Below are 19,358 nucleotides of genomic sequence, written 5' to 3' on the forward strand. Positions count from 1 at the left end.
TGGTATGCAGCCTCCTGCCTGAGGGGAGTGGCGCGAGACATTATAACCGGGGTGGGAGGGGTCGGCCGCAATCTTCCTGGCCCGCTTCAGGGTCCTGAGGTTGTGCGACCAGGAGGGAGGGCAGGTTGCAGCCGATCACCTTCTCGGCAGATCGGATGACCCACTGCAGTTTGGCTCTGTCCTTGGCTGTAGATGGTGATGGAGGAGGTGAGGATGGACTCGATGATGAAGGTGTAGAAGAGTACCATCATTATCCTTGGTAGTCCGAATTTCTTCAGCTGCCTCAGGAAGTCCATCCTCTGCTGTTCCTTCTTCGCGAGGGAGCTGGTGTTTAGTTCCCATTTGAGGTTCCGGGAGATGGTGGTGCTGATGGACCTGGAGTCAGAGACGTTTTTGCCCTGCTTCTCGTGCTTCCTGTCGGACAGGAAGTTGGTGATCCACCTGCAGGTAGAATCGGGGGACTGTGGGGAGGAGATCCGGGCCCCTGTTAGAATTGGGGCTGGGTTGTTGGGGCTGGTGGGGGAGGGGGGCAACGTTTGTCAAATCTGAAGTAGAACTCGTTCAGGTCATTGACCCGGCGTAGGTCGTCAGTGGACTGGGAGGATTTCAGTTGGTGAAATTGGCCTCAGGCCTTTCAATACAGAGGATGTGTTCCCCTCTGAGAACTGATGTTCAATACCAGGGTCATGCACATGCAACTTGTAGCCTTGGTTTGACTTAATAAATAAATAAAAATCTGACTTTGTGCAATGAAGGTTTTTTTTTTTTTTTTTTTTTTTTTTTTTTTATAAATCAGTCAGTAGAAAATATTTGAATTTGCAACTAGAAATGGTGCTCAGAGAGCACAAACCTACGCTCACGAATGCATTTTGTGGCTCTGTGCGTGCACACGTGTGCGAGTAGTCCAAACCCCATGTCTCTCCTACTTCCCATGTTGAGATGGTCGGTTTAATTCCCCTTATTGACAACGAAGGGGGGGTGTTTCCCTCACCAAGTCCAAAAAATGAATGGAGGTGAACGGCCGACCATGTTTAAGTGGCTTGTGGACCCACGATTTGAGCCATGATTTGGATCCACTCCAAAATGGAATGGGTTCTAATTCTGCGTACAATTTGTCTGGAAGTGGTGGGGTAAGAGAGATGGAGAACGTCACCCGAGGTAACTGCATTATAGCAGACACCAACAACAGCTCGGAACAAAGATGGACGTTAGCTAGCTTTGTTTGCCAAACTAGTATATAACAATGCACTAGCCCATACAGAAATAAAATATATTTGACATACATTTTAAACATATATTTCAAAATGCATTTGAAAGAAAAAAAAGAGGCAATTTTAGGTAGCCTACAGAAATGTTGTCATCTCAATTATAGGGACAGAAAATGTCGCATGGCTCTAATGTATTTTCAAAATGTATCTTTAAGATCCAGGTATTCCATGTATTTTAAATGCATTGTGGCCAAAAAATAAAATATATTTCCTTTCCGAATAATGCAGTATTTTGTGCATACAAAAGAAGACAGTGAACATGTCCAGAGATAACAGTTGGGGAATACTGTGTGTTGACTTAAATCAAAATCAAATCACGTTTATTTATATAAAGTAGCACCTTATCAATATGAATGCAACTCAAGGTGCTTCACAGTTTAAGCATAAAAACAGATCACAAATGAACAAACTCAGTATCCATGCACACACATGCACATGCAGACACACACACAGAAGCACACAGACCCACTAACAACAATACACACATTAACAACAATACACACATTAACAACACACATTTACAACAATACATACATTAAAGTCGCACTGAAACGGACGTTTGAGATCATCTAACTTCCGTAGTTTGACGTATTTCCGACGCAAACAAGCTATGCGGGTGGGACATATGTTTAGAGGAATTTGATTGGAACATTGACAAGTGGACGGGAACTTTAGACAGATTCGATAGAAAGATAGCGTTGATTGACAGGTGGATGTCGTGAGATTATTGGCCTAAAATCTAAGGTACCTGTTGACCTACCGTTTTCCAGGAAGTAAGAAATTATATACTTTGATATAAGATTACAACAAAAGTAGAATTTTGTAATTTTTTTGGCATACATCGTTGAATAGGTGAACACTATGACCAATTATGTGAACCAAATGGGACAGAATGCTTTTTTCATTTCAGTGCGACTTTAACAGCAATACACACATCACACATTACAGTAACAATACGGTTAATAAGAATAAAATGGGACCAGGGAGGAACAAATGCATGTGAAAAAAGCAAGGTTTTCAGTCTGGATTTAAAACACGTAATGGTGGGAGCCTGTCTGAGATCAAACGGGAGCTTAATTGTTCCAGCTCTGGGTGGCAACTTAGTTACACAGGGAGTTGCCATTAGGGTATCGCGGGTAAATAGACGAGTAGAGTCACTTGTGTGAAACGGTTCAATATCACATAATATGAAGCCATGCTTGAAATGCAATAAGGGGTTGCATTTTCATTCTCATAAAAGTCTTTTGGCCTCTTTATTCAAAGTGGCAATGCAAATGGAATTGCATTTTCATTTTCAACTTTTGCATGCATTCTTTAACTCAATATTAAAATTGTAATTACATTTTCATGTACCTGCATGGGGCGGAGGTAAGGGTGGATATAGGATTACACAACTGTGACTGCGCACATTCTTTTGTCTTCTTAGTGGCAGCTAGCCTATCGCTGGTTTAGATCAGATAGCAGAGTTCATAGCAGGACTTTGCACAATCAACCCAGTATAGGTTTAAGATCCAGTACTGGCAGACACGATCTGAGTCCTCCTGTAACAGTTAGCCTAACGAGAATGTCGAAGAAAGTGGCAGTTGTGACTGGTGCTAATAAAGGCATTGGATTTGCAATTGTGAAAGAGCTTTGTAAGGCAAAATTTGACGGGGACGTTGTTCTTACTGCCCGAAATGAGAAACTTGGAAAAGAGGCGGTGGAAGCGCTGAAATCCGAGGGATTTGAAGTGTCCTACCACCATCTCGACCTTTGTGATCAAGGCAGCGCTGTGAAACTGCGAAACTTTCTGCAGAACACATATGGAGGATTGGATGTGCTCATCAACAACGCGGGAATGGCTTTCAAAAGTAGGTTACGTGTTCTTATACAAACTCACTGCGTCATATCGCTACGCTTAGTTTTTATGATAGGCTATACCGAAGGGCGGTGAAGCTCGTGGAGCTGCTGCATGTGCAAATTGTAGGATATCTCATCAAAGCTGAGATATGATATACTTTTGTAGTAGCCTAGGCTATCACAACGTGAACAAATCAAGGGAACGACTGAGTGCACAGTGAACCTTTCGTCCCCCACCCATGATGCATGTCGTCAGAATGTAGGCTACAGTTGAATGACTGAAGGAATGAATTAAAGGTATAATATTAATATGTGGATTATTTCCCCCATCTAGTAGTCATACTGTGATAAGATCTTCACTCCGAGAGGACATTAACGTTACACTAATCAGTAATCACAATCAAGTATTTCAGAGTGCCATGTAATATGTTAGATGCTGTAGTGTGGAGATAACGTTAGGTCTGGCTATGCAGATTCCAAGAAAGATAACAATAGCTAGTTAGCTAGCTTACCTGTCTAGTAGAAAAGTAGCCATGTCACCATGCTCCTTCTTTGGTCACTGAGCTTTTGAGATTCGTATCGCACGGTTCGCCGGGACTCCGGCGGAGAAGCAGGACGACGAAACTCGGCCATTTTACCAAACGTTTAGCTGAAAAGAGTGAGCGGAAGTGGACGGAAAAGCTTCCGTTTTATAGTCGCGCACACACTAACCAACATATATAATGCTGCTAATTCATGGAAGTGTAACGTTAGCTGGCTACTGCTAATCTCACAGTGGTGAAGCTAGAATAGTACCTGGCAACCCAGCGCACAGTACCAGCGCTGTAATACTATTGATAGAGCTTTGATACACATATCCTCTCCACAGACTGTAACTAACAAGTAAACAGCTCTGGTCATGTGAACATAATTTACTAAACATATGCTGCTGCATTTCATTGTAACAATGTATTATTCCATTATACTGTATGCTGAAAATACAATGATACAGATCAGTAATACTTGTAGAGCCATTGCAACAGGTTACAAATCTTGCTTGATTGCATGTCTTGGTATGGTCTCTCTCTCTTTCTCTCTCTCTCTCTCTAGCCTAAGTGATGAATCATGTCTTGTAGTCACTGTAGTATCCCATATCTTTCCTAGATGATGCAACAGAGCCATTCGGAGAACAGGCTGAAGTGACCATGCGGACCAACTTTTGGGGCACTCTCTGGGTGTGCCAGGCCCTCTTACCCATCCTCAGACCCAATGCCAGAGTGGCCAATGTATCCAGCTTTGTCAGCCAGCGAGCTCTTGCTCAGTGTAGCCCTGAACTACAAGCCAAGTATGATAATAGTCTCATTATTTTGCTTTGAATCATTATCTCAATGAGTATCGCCTATTTATCTATCATAAAGACGGGCATTCTACTGTTCTTATTGGTTGGTTTGGCGTGTGCCCAGGCTACGAGACCCCGGGCTGGCCGAGGAGGAGCTCTGCTCTCTGATGGGGGACTTTGTCACTGCAGCGCAGCAGGGGAGCCATCAGGCCCAGGGGTGGCCCAACACAGCCTATGGCACAACCAAGGTAAGTAAGGCACTGCCACTTAGATTCAGGCTGTTTTGTGTTGCAGCAGGATACAGAAAAACACACACACACTAAAGCAGTTAAACACAGGTATATAATATTGCTGCTGGTCATCATATTGCAGTGTCTAAAAATATGATGAGGAGGCAGGGTCCACACATAACACTGTCAGAGGGAAGGCTCTCCCCTAAATCTATAGCCTTGTCTGGGAGCTCCTTCCTAACCCTGCAGCTGCATATGAAGGTATTGACAGGTGGGGCGACCCTAAATCCTCAGACCTGAATGGGTCAATCTCCCCAGGGAGAGGGTTGTGGCACTGGCTTTTTTTAACAGTGACTATTCAATAGCTTGGTGAAGCTTTAACATCACCATACATAGGTTCATACACATTTCCCTATTGCACCTATAACCCATAAGTTTAGGAATACCCTGGGTGGGATTTGAACCCGGGTCTCCCATGGGACAGACACCGTTTTAACCAGCCTTTAACCAGCGGGTGGATGGTATTTATACTGGGGGAGTGAGTTTAACCAACAACTCGCTACCTACTTGGGGGAGGGTCTCACGAGGACTCAGTTTCACTCGGTTACACACCAACTGTGGAACAAAATCAGAGACAGAGAAACATAGTTGTGGTCATGAATGAATCTCCAATGTGAATTGTTTACAGATCGGAGTGACTGTGCTGTCCAGGATTCAGGCTCGTGAGTTGACCCAGACCAGGCAAGGAGATGGGATCCTGCTGAACGCCTGCTGCCCTGGCTGGGTCCGTACAGACATGGCTGGGCCCAAGGCCCCAAAGAGCCCTGAGGAGGGGGCCCAGACCCCCACCTGGCTAGCCCTGCTCCCCGTGGGGATCAAGGAGCCACATGGACAGCTGGTCTGGGATAAGGCTGTCCAGGAGTGGTAGGGAAGAGGCAGCACGGAACAGCCAGGGAAATATACTGCTGCTTAATCATGCTAGTAGATGATTCGCTTGAAAAGAAAGTATATATGTTTAATGAAGTGGCTCTGACATTCCAACAAACATTTAGCTTCCCCCCCCGTCAAAATGTCATTTTATGTATTGACATAACATGTTTTGATAGATTTGAATTAAATTAACTGTAATTAAGTTTCCGCTTTCAATGATAAACATATTGCATTAATGATTTTACAGTGAGTGATTAGATGCATCTTCATGTCTCTGTGCATCACACATTGTCTTTATCAAACCAGCCACTAGAGGGCACTACGACTGCGCAGGGAGAGCATTGTCTACATCAAGAAAACTGGATGGTGGATGTTTTATACTGCTTTTTTATTCTGCTTTAAAAACACAATAAACTTTGCCACGACTTTTTTCCCTGACTTGAGTCCTGACTTGATTTATGGTTTGTATACATGCATTCATGAACAATGAATTGCAAATATAGAAAGGAAGTTGACGCTATTGTAGCCTACATTCACTATTTTGAGCTCAGTCCTGGCTGCTCACCCTCTTCCTAGCTTCCATAGGAAGTGCTCGGAGCCAGAGAGGGGTAAATACAGTAAGACAAATAAAGACTAGACTAAGACAGGTCATGTCATGGTTAGCTAGTCCAAAATACATCAAAAATGGTCACAAGCCCACTTGAAAAAAACAAACATCCTTTTAACAAAAAAGTGAACTTTGTTCTTGTTTTTTCAGCTCCTAAAAGTGACCTTAACGTTCAGCTTTTCTCGTCATGCTCTCTGTGTCTTCATGATCCCAAGGAGATGAGGTGAACAGCTACAGCAGTGGACTGAAATGGACAGCAGGTTCAGCTGCACTTGCATGACTTTACAATCATGCTGGACAGTTGCTCCACCTGTAGACAGAGGACAGTTAGTGAGGAGACGTTTAATGTTTCACCATCTCTGTCCCGGACAGCTTTCTACAGAGACTACCAGAACCATCTTGTGCATTTCATTAACATTTTGGTTTTGAATGAGGCAGTGGCATTTTCCTGAAAGAGAGTGATCACTTTGCAATGTCCCTTTTAAATCCATAATGCAAACTAAGCATAATATACAGTATGCTAAATGGCAGCTGAGACTTAACTCAGTTACTGGAGTTTCAATGGATAGTTTTGATACTTCACTAGGTTTAGGGTTAGTAGTGATCAGTACAGTGTTGAAACGGTCTGAGCACTGGCCTTGTGTTGTCGTCCCACATAGTAGAGGATGGGCAGTGAGTCCAGGATCTGGGGGACACAGCAGGGCTGGGCGGAGGCCCCTGGGTTGTGGTGTTTGTACAGAGCCAGGACCTGTGGGACACAGACAGACAAGGGCTTCGCTTCACAAAGAGATTGATACCGTGATTATTTGTTATTTTGAGTTGGGTGCAGAAACCCTTTAAATACTTAATGAAGACAAGACAGACAGGTGGTGCTGATATGACAGATTGGTCAGAGAGAGAGAGCGAGAGAGAAAGAGATAGAGAGCTAGAAGGAGAGAGAGAGAGCTAGAGAGAGAGAGCTATATATATATAGAGAGAGATATGGAGAGCTAGAGAGAGAGAAAGAGAGACAGAGCTAAAGGGAGAGAGAGCTAGAGAGAGGGGGGGAGAAAGGGCTAGAAAGGGCTAGAGAGGGAGAGAGAGAGAGAGAGAAAGGGCTAGAGGGAGAGAGAAAGCTAGAGGGAGAGAGAGAGATAGAGGGAGCAGGAGCTAAAGAAAGAGAGCTAGAGAGAGAGGGGGAGGGAGAGAGAGAGAGGGAGAGAGGGCTAGAGAGAGAGAGGGCTAGAGAGAGAGAAAGAGAGAGAGCTAGAGAGAGAGGGAGAGAGAGAGAGAGGGCTAGAGAGAGGGCTAGAGAGAGAGCTAGAGAGAGAGAGAGAGAAAGAGAGGCAGAGAGAGAGCTAGAGGAGCCAGCATGAGTGATTTTCTTTTCATCCACCGTCCACCTTGGCTGGTATACCAACAAAAAACAAAATCAATACCCTGCTGATCACAGAGGCACAGACATTGTATGGTTGCACCTGGGAGTACATGTTCTCTGTGTTCCATATGTAGGTACAGTACCTGGGAGTACATGTTCTCTGTGTTCCGTATGTAGGTACAGTACCTGGGAGTACATGTTCTCTGTGTTCCATATGTAGGTACAGTACCTGGGAGTACATGTTCTCTGTGTTCCATATGTAGGTACAGTACCTGGGAGTACATGTTCTCTGTGTTCCATATGAAGGTACAGTACCTGGGAGTACATGTTCTCTGTGTTCCATATGTAGGTGCAGTACCTGGGAGTACTTGTTCTCTGTGTTCCATATGTAGGTGCAGGGCCCCATGCAGTAGTTGGCAAAGTAGCCTGTTGGCTCATGAATCCACTTCCAGCCCAGATCTTTCCGGAAGTCTATGTAAAGGCTCCTTACGCAGCAACTCTCCGATTGGCTGGGGGAGAAAAGAAAAAACAGGGTTGTTCACCAAAAAAGTGAGTTGTTTCATTTGCTTCCACATCAATCAATTGGCTCAAACAACACCACACTTTCACCAAAGATGCAGCTTGGAGCTGAGGGTGCCTCCTCTTATTAGAGGCGTGGCCACACCCAGGTCCAACCAGGTGCGCACGCTGAGATTGAGTCAGCACCACAGGCCATTCTTCTACTCCCTTCTCTGAGAGTGTGGGCGTACTCAGCGCCAGGCGTCACAGAAACTGAGTTCCCTCATAGCTGCAGGTGGGGGTGTTTACCAGCACTCATTTCAGCTTAGTCATAGCTGATTTAACTATGCCATATGGGATAGTGATGAATAATATTGAGGAATATGGAATAGAGTTATGGTTTAGAGGGAAGGAAAAATTTATAAATAAACTAAAATGGATGGTCGGAAAGCACAGGGCACCTCCGCGCATGAATGCATTTCATCATGTGTGCAGTTGTGTAAGTGGACAAAATCATCAGACAGTGATTGAGAGAAAAGAAAGCCGCAAGGTCTCTCTCTCCCTCTCTCTCTCCCTAGGCAAGGGACACTTTTATTAATTGACACTTATTAAACTATGTACATTTACAAAATACAAAAACACAAAACACTATCATTATAATATGCAAGAGAAATAAATGCTTTCAGTTGTTGAACTCTAATCCCTACCTAACGAGCTACAGTTTCTGTTGCTCTCAGCTCTGATCTCTTCTTGCTCAATAGTAAGTAAGTAAGTTGATACATCTGACTTAGATACAGGTAAGTATTAAGTATTATAACTCCTATGTACTATGAAAAGTGTCAAGTTACAAAAATCATTCTGGAAAATAATATTTGCTGTGCCTAAGCAACATATCAACTTGTTGTCAGTTATCAAAACGCAACGCCTCCCTGCCCATTCAGGCATCATTTTAGCCATATGGGAAACACTTCACTCAAAGTTTTGTTTTGTGAGCAGGACATGCTTGGTGTTGCTGCATATGTTAGGTCGAGAGCCTTATGCCAGTCCAAATCTGTGTCTCTGTGACGTTCCCACGTCGAGATATGGCGTGGGTGTCTGTGTTTGGGCAGTTCTATGGGTCCCCCCTCGGGTCGCAGGGGGCGGTTCGGTTCACTCCGGGCTCTGCCCCCGCACACCCCAGTCCAAACCCTGTGTCTCTAGTGCCCCTGCACACCTCAGTCCAAACCCTGTGTCTCTAGTGCCCCCGCACACCCCAGTCCAAACCCTGTGTCTCTAGCGCCCCCCGCACACCCCAGTCCAAACCCTGTGTCTCTAGCGCCCCCACACCCCCCAGTCCAAACCCTGTGTCTCTAGCGCCCCCACACGGGGAGCTGGCTTTGCTCAAAGTATTGTTTTAATTTGTGGAACCCCGTGATTCGGATCCACTCCACATTTTAATGGGTTCTTCCTTGGCCCATGCTACACCCCTCCACCAAGTGTCATGAAATATTGGTCCAGTAGTTTTTGCATAATCCTGCTTACCAACTAACGAACGGACGGACGGAGGACAAAATTACCCACACACGTGACCGAAAACATTAGCCTACTCTTGGGAATAGATAGATAAATAGGGAGAGGTCTCACTCTGTGCACATCTCTGCCGTTGTGGTTTGCCGTTTCCTCCGAGACGTCAGCTGGCTGTGGCGCTCTACAGGAAGTGACATCAGCAGGATGTGAGGCTTGGGCATCTTCATGAGGAGACGGGCCTTGTCTCCTCTCTCATTGTTCGTAGATGTCCCTGATTGTAGAAGATACGGGAATGTCAGTCATTGTTTGAAGATGTCCCTGCTTGTTGAAGACACAGGTATGTCAGTCAGGGAGGCGAGCCAGCAGAGGCTTGGGTGGAACAGAATGACAGTGTTTCGTCGAAAGTCTATCGGACAATTTGTATCAAATTTTGCCAAATTGTAGCAATTATTACCTGATATTGTGAATTGGAAATTCTGCATTGGTTGCTCACATTCACACGGCAACTTGAGTTGGAACCCTTGTTCCTCTCCTGTGAAACAATGCAAATATACACCACATCATACCACAGCATTACCAACACTGTGTTTGACTGATGTCTGATTGTTGTCTTACATGAATTACAGGTTATGAGAGTTTCCCCTAAGACAACAGTGTCTTACCTGTTCCTTCTAGCCAATCCCTCAGGGTCTGGGTGACGTCAAAAGAGAGCCAGCGATTGGCTGACTCGGCAGAGACAAAGCGTGAGTCCAAATATCGAGAAGTGCCTCCGACGCCTTGGTAGAGTTCCAGCCTCTGCTCGGCGCCGGGGGCCATCTTGGGGTTCTTGATAAGGAGGCGGAGCTCAGCTTGAGAGAGCAGGCTATCGTTTCCCAGTTTAGAACGCATCTCGGATATGTTGAAGAACATCTGGTCCTTCTTCATGTCCTCACCTGGAAGGAGAAGAGGAGACGATGTGGAAATGGTAGTGGAAGTGTGAGTGAGGCATCACACTGCAAACATCTGTAAGGACCCTACAAAATGACACTCCAACTCCAGATAGTGTATATTTTGTTTCCGTGCCCACCAAGCCCCACTGTTAAGTGAACAGAGGTCTGGGGTTGTGCCTGAACTGACGTTGAACTAAGGACTGACTGGAAGAGTGGAGGAAGGGAGGCTTTTGTTCATGACAGTAGGAGCAAATGGCTGGATTGGAGGGAATAAAAACGGGATTGAGCGACAAATGCAGTTTCCCGATTTTGGCCCTCTCTCACATCCTATCTGCCTAAACCCAAATTACCCCTGAGAGTCTGTGACAATAATTACATATTGACAGGGCCGGCGAGGAAGTAAGGCTACTCTGGGCTGGGGATCATACTAGGGCTGCCATCACCACATAGCATTACACTAACCCCACAGCTGCTAGCAGGCCCTTAATCAGAGGCCTCTCTCTTTAAAGGTTCGAGCATAAACCTGGCCAGCCCAGAGATCCCTCAGAGACAGCCAGTATACACTGGCCAGATTTATGCCGTCTCTTCGGGAGAGAAAAGAGGAAGGATGGGGAAAAGGGAAGGAAACATCTGGTAGTAGGGAGAGGTAGAAGGCTGAAGCAGGCCCGTGGTTTTGAACACACAGCAGACAGCATAGTGATTGCACTGAGTTTAGTTAACCAATGGAGGGAACACCCATTTTCAGTCAACAACCTTATCTAAAGGGCCGTAATTATACAAATTAGTCTCCTAAAATGTGCCGCCAAACAGTTTCTAAATCCGTTCAATCGGAAACTGCAGCGGTAAATACATCATATCCGCAACACTGTGATGTGATGAGGGGGGAATGGCCAGAAATTGCTAGAACAAGTTGTCATAAGTTGTTAGCGTCATAGTGAGGGATGTGAATGAACTCTCACCAATTAGTCTTTCAAGGTGGTTTTATAAAGCACCTCGTTTGCTGCCGACAATCCCTCCCTCCCTCTCCATCTTTCTGTTTCTGATTATTATAGTGTAAGTTTTGTTACATGGAACATTGTGTTAACATTAGAGGTAGTCCGATATTATCAGGCCAATATTTGTATTTTGTACCATATCGGCATATATTGGGATCACTGACTAGAAGATCAATATGGATGATTTTTAAATTGTTTCTAGTAAACAGGCCTGCCTCGAATGAAAGGCACGTGCACAGACAGTGGAATCAGAAGCCTTTTAGGGTACAGAGTGCACTACATTAATTATGGATATCAGAACCTTTAAGGGAGAGAAATGTAAAAAAGGTTGATATCAGCCTATCTGCCTTCTTGCTCTCCAAAATATCGGAATCGCTGTCTTAAAAAATCCATATATGACGACCTCTAATTTACAGCAAATTGTGGTTTCAAATAAGGACAGCATTTCTGCAAAGGACAGCACTTCTGAGTCATTGAGCTACACTTCCCTCCATCCTGCCAGCTGCCCAGATGAAGCAAGCGCATAGCAATCAAGTCATACAAGAACTTAACAACCGCCCTCCCACACTATGCTGGAAAATGAAAGAAATGGGACACCTGCTTGCAAGGAAGAGCTTCTGTGAGCAGAATATTTGTGTGTGCGTTCTACAGTATATATGTTTTATGCTGAGGACTGCATACAGTGCACGATCCATATACTCACTCTGTTTCATGTCGAACTTGTGCACCTCCTTTGCAAAGTACGCTTCCTCGTCCGAGTCCGGCGTGGGCGGCGTGAAGGTGTGCCCCTGCTCCTCACTCAGCTCCACCGTGCTGTTGTAGATGGACATGAGCGACGGAGGGACCTCCTCCTCCTCCTCCTCTCCCTCCTCCGGCTCCTTGGACAGCCGCAGCTTGCTCAGGATCTGACCGCGGATGGCCTCGATGCGTTTCCTCTTCACCAGCTCCAGGTCCAGAGACTTACAGGTGGACAGGGCCCCGCTCCGGCACACGCAGTCCAGCAGCCACAGGGTGGCCAGCAGAAGACACTCTGCCCTCATGATGGTCCACGTTCCGAGCAGAGCGCTGCTGACGTCTGCAGCCTGGGCAGGCTGCTTAGGATGTGCACCAACTGTCCTCTCTCAACTCACCGGATGAGTAATATCTCCGACAAGCCACCCACTGTCTGAGCCGTTTCCTAATGGCTGAACTGTTCCCCCCTCTGCTGCAGGCTCGGACTCGGACCGCTGCAGCTCCTGGTTGAGCTCTTCTGTTAGATGGGTGCCGACACTGGAGCAGCCGAGGTCAGACCACAGGGAAGCACCACACAGAGATCACCACCACCACCACCAACAGCTCAGCATAGACTGAGTCACAGGCTCCCTGGCATGGTGCCTTCCTGGACTGTCTGACATGTCGCCACCTGGTGGCCACCCTCACGGATCAAAAATCCCACAAAGTGTCAAACGCTCAGAGCAGGAATGAACCTCAGACCATCAATGCATGGCCCTAAATGGACCTACAGATGCAACACATTGGCTCATTGAAATCCTCATTTGAACTATGCCATTTGGAAAACGATCCCAAAAAAATCTCAATGAAAACTCTTTGAATACCTTCCCAACTTAGTTTAGAGTTCTATTTATCGTCATTCGAAGTTCAGTGCATTTTTGGCACAATTTCGTGCCTCCTCCCTTAACCTCCCCGGAGAAAGTAGCGCACAACTTCCTGACTGCTGACACGCATGCCTTGCCAGTCCAATAAACTATCATGAATGCCTTGATTCAGACAAAACTATAGTCTTTACACTGATCAGAATATAAAAGCTGAATTAAACTCTAGAGCCGGCATGTGCTGTGACTGGATTAAAGTTGGTTAAAACTCTTACCTTTAAAAAAGCTTTTATCAAGAGTGAGCTCCCGTTTGCTGACAAGTCAATGGGAGGTGGATTACACATAATAAAAAGACTAACTGCATCAAAAAAATCTCTCTCCAAATACATCTGCCTAGATCCAGTTTTCGAAATTTTGTCGGCATCCTTCTACCTTGCTCACTGGATACAGTAGGTGTAGGGCCTAGGCTTACCCTGGCTACATATCTGTGGTTTAATTACCCATATCTATAGGCTTGGCACTCAAGACAAAGCAGAAGTCCACTGCAGAGCTGCACAGACATCCTGACAACACTCCCACACAGTTCACAGCTACGCCCGTCCGCCCACTCTCTTTCTCTCTCTCCCTCCCCCCCCCCCTCTCTCTCTCCCTCCCTCGCCCCCCCTCTCTCTCTCTCCCTCCCTCTCTCTCTCTCCTCCCCCCCCCTCTCTCTCTCTCTCCCTCCCTCCCTCCCTCGCTCCCCCCCCTCTCTCTCTCCCTCCCTCTCTCTCTCTCCCCCCCCTCTCTCTCTCCCTCGCCCCCCCCCCCCTCCCTCTCTCTCTCCCCCTTCCCCCACCCTCTCTCTCTCTCCCTCCCTCGCCCCCCCTCTCTCTCTCTCTCCCTCCCTCTCTCTCCCTCCCTCCCTCGCTCCCCCCCCTCTCTCCCTCCCTCTCTCTCTCCTCCCCCCCCTCTCTCTCCCTCGCTCCCCCCCCCTCTCTCTCTCCCTCCCTCTCTCTCTCTCCCTCTCTCTCTCCTCCCCCCCCTCTCTCTCTCTCCCTCCCTCGCTCCCCCCCCCCTCTCTCTCTCTCCCTCCCTCACTCCCCCCCCCCTCTCTCTCTCTATGTAGTATTTAGTCAGGACAAGCTGAGAGAAATATCCAATTATTATTCATAAACAACGGGTGCCCATCCATTTGGAAATATAAGACTTCAACCTAAAATATATTCAGCACATTGCTGTTTTCACTTCTACTTTAAGCTATCTACTTCCTCAGTTTAATAGCAACAAGTTACAGGAAGTGAAGATAAAAGGAGCATTGTCAACCATCTGCCGTTTCAAAGCACATGGCTTCTTGCTAACTTATCTTGGCTGGAGGGCAAGACGCTCACTAACTGCAATGCAAACCAAAAAGTTGTCTAGCCACGGAAGGTTCAAAATCATGAGCATATAACTTTGGATAAATGTAGCCTATATTTTTATTTACATAATTCTACTATATCAAAACACAAAATCATCATAGAAAAGTAAAAACAACAAAAACAGCATGAAAGAAACTGCTATCAAGTATAAAATCTGTTTTGCATTGGTTAAAATACAACCGAACATGGAGGAGAGTGAATAGTGCTGACTATTGAGAAGGCTCCTGGTATTGAAAGGCTCACTTTCCCCCCTTGTGGATAAAGAAGGTAAAGACATGCACTTGCATGTTGGGTTTTCTCAGTACTATGTCACATCAGCATATCTTGCAAGGCGAAAGGATCCCCCATCTGACCAGCACAGCATTCTCTCATGTACCTTGTTTTCTAAGTCCGGCCCCAGAACAGCCACCCACCAATACAGTCCTCCATTCAGATTCGTTTCCTGCCATTAACCCCTAAACAACGGGCGCCCTGTACCATATCTCTAACCGGATCTCAGCTCTCCACACCATATCTGTCAAAGTGTCGCATGATGACGCCCAGCTCCAGCTCTACCGTACCCATGGCCACGGTGTGCAGCCGGTATCTGTCCGCCCCGCTGTAGATGAGGTCTGGGGAACGCAGCTGGGGCCCTCCTCCCACCAGTGTCTGGGCCAGCTGCTCCTGCCAGGTCCCCAGCGGCCTCCAGGTCACACAGCGGACCTGGTGGTGCCCCGGACTGGAGGGCACGTGGCAATAGCCGTACCCGTACAGCTGGCAGCGCCCGAACGAATCCTGGTGCCAAACTTGCAGGTGAAGCTTGGGCCAGCCTGAATGGGAGATGGAAAAGTATTAGTGACTGAATGATGGATAAACTCAAATATGACAGGGACCAGACATCAAGAATAACAAGTGCCGTTCTACAGACAGGAGGGAATATTTCTCGTGTGAGTCTGTCTACATAACAAGAAAGCTTTAGTGGTTTGGTACTACTAGACTGCAATTTGAGGAGTGGGTTTCATGCGTTGAAACTGTGGGTCTACCTTGAAGTCCTTTAGTGGTGTAGTGTAGATCAATGGGATGACTCCAATAGGCCATATCTCCAGTCTGAGGCAGGTCCACTTGTGTCTGCCCCTCCTTCAGACCAGAGAGGAGCCGCCATGCCCCTCCTAAGGCGATGGGCAAGATATGTAATTATCAGATATACAGAACAGCCAAATTAATGGTGATTAATGAGCAATCGGGCTCGTGGGTCCTTTGTGCCAACCAGCATTATAAGGCTGAACAAGCTGTGATAGGCCACTGGATGTGCGTTCCTATCTATCTATCTCTATCTAATGTGGTCAGGAAAGAAGCATCGACCAGTACAGTATATTCATTGAATACACTTAGCTAGCTATCTAGCCAGTACAGTAGCCGTAAAAAGGAAGTTACCTGTGTGAACTCCCCACTTGCAAAACAGACTGCTCTGGGGGAAGCCGCTGGCCCCGACGATCTGACCGATAATGTGCAGCTCTGCCATCATCAGTATCGCTCCTTTTCCCTGCAGAATGAAAACATACTGTAGCTACGTTAGCTATCTAGCTATTTAGCAAGAAGTTAGCTCCTAGAGTTCGCAGTTTGCAAGCCAAGTAGAGATGTTGCCAGTAACGTTACGATAGAGGTACTAATGCAGCAACTAGCTACGTAGCTAAGGTGGCAGCAAAACACAGCACAGTGCTGGCTCCATGTTATGCACCATGCATGAAACAAATCTCTAGTATGTTGAAAAACTACATGGCAATAAACCGAATTGTGATTCTGAGAGTAACGTTTTCAAAGGAAGACGTCAGCGATATTAGCTTATCTTAGCTAGCTAAGGACTTCAAGTATACCACATACGTTAGTTGCACTGGCAAGGCTTCAATTGAATCATTTGATATCTGACTTGTGTATAAATGTGTTTTAATGCTGCCCTTTTATACTCCAAAAAGTATTACATGTTCGGTAAAACAGTGAACTTATCAAAAACAAACCTCAGGTATTCATTCAGATTACAGAAGCCACCATGATCCTAATTTCCTTGGCAACCTAACAGGAAACTACGGATGCCCTCGTAAAAAACGCGATTTAAGAATTGCCGATGGTGAGATCGTGAATGCGTTCAGAGAACTGAATGCATGGGTGATGACAGCAGTCAGAACACTGCCTTCCTGAAGAGTGGATTTATGTGTTAATTGTTGAGTATACGTAAAAAAAATCCTACATTTAAGGCATTTGTATGACGAATTGTGTGATAGCTTAATTTTGTTTGTGTATGATCTGATATAAAATCTATCAGTTTAATTTCTTTATGCTTGCTGTCACCTAGTCCTGTGCTGTGACAAATGTATATGTTTTTAAAGTAATACATGAATAGCCTATATCTGTCTATTAAAGGGAGAAACCAGTGATGTGTAGAATATTAATTTATGTTATGACCTGTTAACGCTTTTTTATGCGTAGTGTTTTTATGTTGTATGTTGCAACATGTCTTAAACTGTGTGCTGCTTGGCCAGGTCTCTCTGGAAAAATAGTTTTTTTTTTAATGTAATCTGGTCAAATATGTGTGTGTGTGTGTGTGTGTGTGTGTGTGTGTGTGTGTGTGTGTGTGTGTGTGTGTGTGTGTGTGTGTGTTACGACCTACATTAACACACTCAACATAACATAGTTGGAGGTGGGCACAGACAGGATGAATATTCTGAAGAGCATCCCAGATACTGCATGGATAAACTACTGCACAGATTTATTTAAGTAAAATCTTTTATTGAAGCAAGCAATAGTACAAATACATTTCATACATTTTAAAGGAATACAACTCCAGACAGAATGGTCATATTTTCAATAATAATCTCTTCAATAATCTCTTCTCTAGTTCTCTTCAACTATATCCATGATCATTTTTCGTTATTTGTGCGTTGCTTTGTCCACACAGGTGGAACATCTCAGTGTTGTTGATCTCCAGCAGCAGGCCAGTAATCTGACCAGCAGGGTCAGGCTCCATGTTCTGACCAACAGGGTTGGGCTGCATGTTCTGACCAGCAGAGTCAGGCCGGATTCATAGTCGATGCAAACTACATAAGCGCAAGCAACGCAAGCTTCGCAAGGACACGCAAGATCTCGTTGCGTCCTTGCGTGTGTCATGCCGAAATTTGTCACTTGATGCAAGCAATAGTGCAATTCCTTGCGTTTCCACAAAACAAAACACAGAACGCAAGTTCTCAAGTCATGTTGGAGCTTGCGTTCACAACGTAGCTTGCGTTGTTTAAGTCGACTATAAATCAGGCCTCAGGCTCCATGCTCTGACCAGTAGGGTTGGGCTGCATGTTCTGACCAGCAGGGTCGGGCTCCATGTTCTGACCAGCAGGGTCAGGCTCCATGTTCTGACCAGCAGGGTCGGGCTCCATGTTCTGACCAACAGGGTTCAGAGGGTACAGACTCTCACACAGCGTCGGGAGCAGCAGCCAGCATTGAGGCTGTTAGAGGCCCCTGGCTGTTAGAGGCTCCTGGCCCTGAGCACAGACAGCAGCCTGGAGGAGGACAGAGGGAAACTCTTCCCCAGTCCTCCGCTCCCTTCACTGGCTCCCGGTGAGGCAGAGAGTGAAGTTTAAAACCCTCATGTTCATCTTCAAAGCCCTCAACGGTTCCTCAATATAGGCTCCAGCCTATATTGAGGAACTCCTACACCGATCTTCCAGCTCCAGGTCCCTCAGATCAAATGACCGAATGGGTCTGAAGATCCCGCGGGCCAACCTGATAACGAAAGGAGATGGGGCTCCCATAGGGCTTTTGCAGTGATGGCACCGAAATTGTGGAACAAGCTACCATTGAACATCAAGTCCGCAAATTTCCTAGGGACTTTTAAGGCCTTGCTTAAATCCCACCTTTTCGACCAAGATGGTCTGTAAGTTAGTTTGGTGCTGTTGTATGGCTGAGGTGTAATGTTTAAATGTCCCCGCCTGTCTGTCTGATTGGTTGGTTGTTTGAAATTTGTCATCTTAAATGTTGTCCTGTACATTTGTTTTTTCTTCCCTCGGGCTGCGCCCCGGGCCGATGTAAAAGTTGGATGGGGGGCGCATTATAAATGAAAATATCATATCATATCATAGAGGCTGTTAGAGGCTCCTGGCCCTGAGGAGGACAGAGGGAAACAGTTAGATCTAGTACTGTATGTGAAAGCAATCTTCATGGTGGCTGAGCAGTATAGTACCTGCTGAACAGGCACTTGTGTCTGACTCTTGTTGTGGACTCTTGTCCTTGTCCTTGTCCTGCACACACACCAGCACATGGGGACACACTCGTCAGCTTGGCATAGTGGGCGTGAAGTGCAGCTACAGCTTCAGCTACCTTGGAGTGAAAGTCTCCAGAGACTCCAGCAGGTGGATGAGCTCAGAGTCGTCCCTCTCCAGCAGCTCACCAGTTATCTTGCTGACATGGTTGCTAGGCTGCATGTTGTGTCTGAGGGAGATTAGACATCCATTCGTTTCTGCTATGGTGGTGGAGTGGTGGAGTGTCAGCCAGCAGGGAGGCTGTCAGAGGCTCCAGGTCCGATACATAGATAGACAGATAGGCTGGGGGAGGACGGAGAGAGAAACAGTTGAGCTATACACAAACACATCTAAAGCTGGCACAGTTTGGAGAAGAGCAGTAAAAGAGAAGTGGATAGAAAGGGAGTGTATACCTGCTGCATAGCCACTAGCTCATCTAGATCACTAGATTCATCTGGTGCTGGAGGTTGCAGACTCCAGTAGTATACTTGTCCTGGGGAACTTCACACACACGATGTATCATGTTCCATGTGAAAACGTACTTGGCAATGCAGCAGACCTGTTTCTGATTTCTGAATCAAACAAGCACCAATATAGCCTATGTTGAAGCCCACGGTGCAGTGCCCC

The 19,358-nt window shown here is 46.1% G+C and overlaps 3 protein-coding genes across 3 annotated transcripts; 1 reads left to right on the forward strand and 2 right to left on the reverse strand.

The window, feature by feature from the left end:
* The first annotated feature begins 2,724 nt into the window (after positions 1-2,724).
* cbr1l (carbonyl reductase 1-like) lies at positions 2,725-6,023 on the forward strand. Its single transcript, XM_084442255.1, has 4 exons — positions 2,725-3,118; positions 4,251-4,431; positions 4,550-4,673; positions 5,344-6,023. The coding sequence occupies exons 1-4, from the start codon at positions 2,833-2,835 to the stop codon at positions 5,581-5,583; spliced, it is 831 nt and encodes a 276-aa protein (XP_084298381.1). The 5' UTR covers positions 2,725-2,832; the 3' UTR covers positions 5,584-6,023.
* Positions 6,024-6,454: 431 nt separating this feature from the next.
* Positions 6,455-12,517, reverse strand: LOC311309678 (transforming growth factor beta-1 proprotein-like; the record flags this gene model as incomplete). The annotated part of the gene is made up of 7 exons (XM_084439006.1): positions 6,455-6,502; positions 6,830-6,940; positions 7,908-8,058; positions 9,671-9,824; positions 10,008-10,085; positions 10,216-10,485; positions 12,181-12,517. 7 exons carry the CDS (start codon positions 12,515-12,517, stop codon positions 6,455-6,457), a joined length of 1,149 nt encoding a protein of 382 aa, XP_084295132.1.
* Positions 12,518-14,671: 2,154 nt separating this feature from the next.
* On the reverse strand, positions 14,672-16,499 carry b9d2 (B9 domain containing 2). Its single transcript, XM_084443742.1, has 4 exons — positions 16,461-16,499; positions 15,880-15,988; positions 15,489-15,614; positions 14,672-15,275 (listed from the first exon to the last, which is right to left on the reverse strand). The coding sequence occupies exons 2-4, from the start codon at positions 15,968-15,970 to the stop codon at positions 14,962-14,964; spliced, it is 531 nt and encodes a 176-aa protein (XP_084299868.1). The 5' UTR covers positions 15,971-15,988; positions 16,461-16,499; the 3' UTR covers positions 14,672-14,961.
* Between the last annotated feature and the right edge of the window lie 2,859 nt (positions 16,500-19,358).

This window comes from Borostomias antarcticus, assembly GCF_949987555.1.
Source record: "Borostomias antarcticus genome assembly, chromosome: 1".
Lineage (NCBI taxonomy): Eukaryota > Metazoa > Chordata > Actinopteri > Stomiiformes > Stomiidae > Borostomias > Borostomias antarcticus.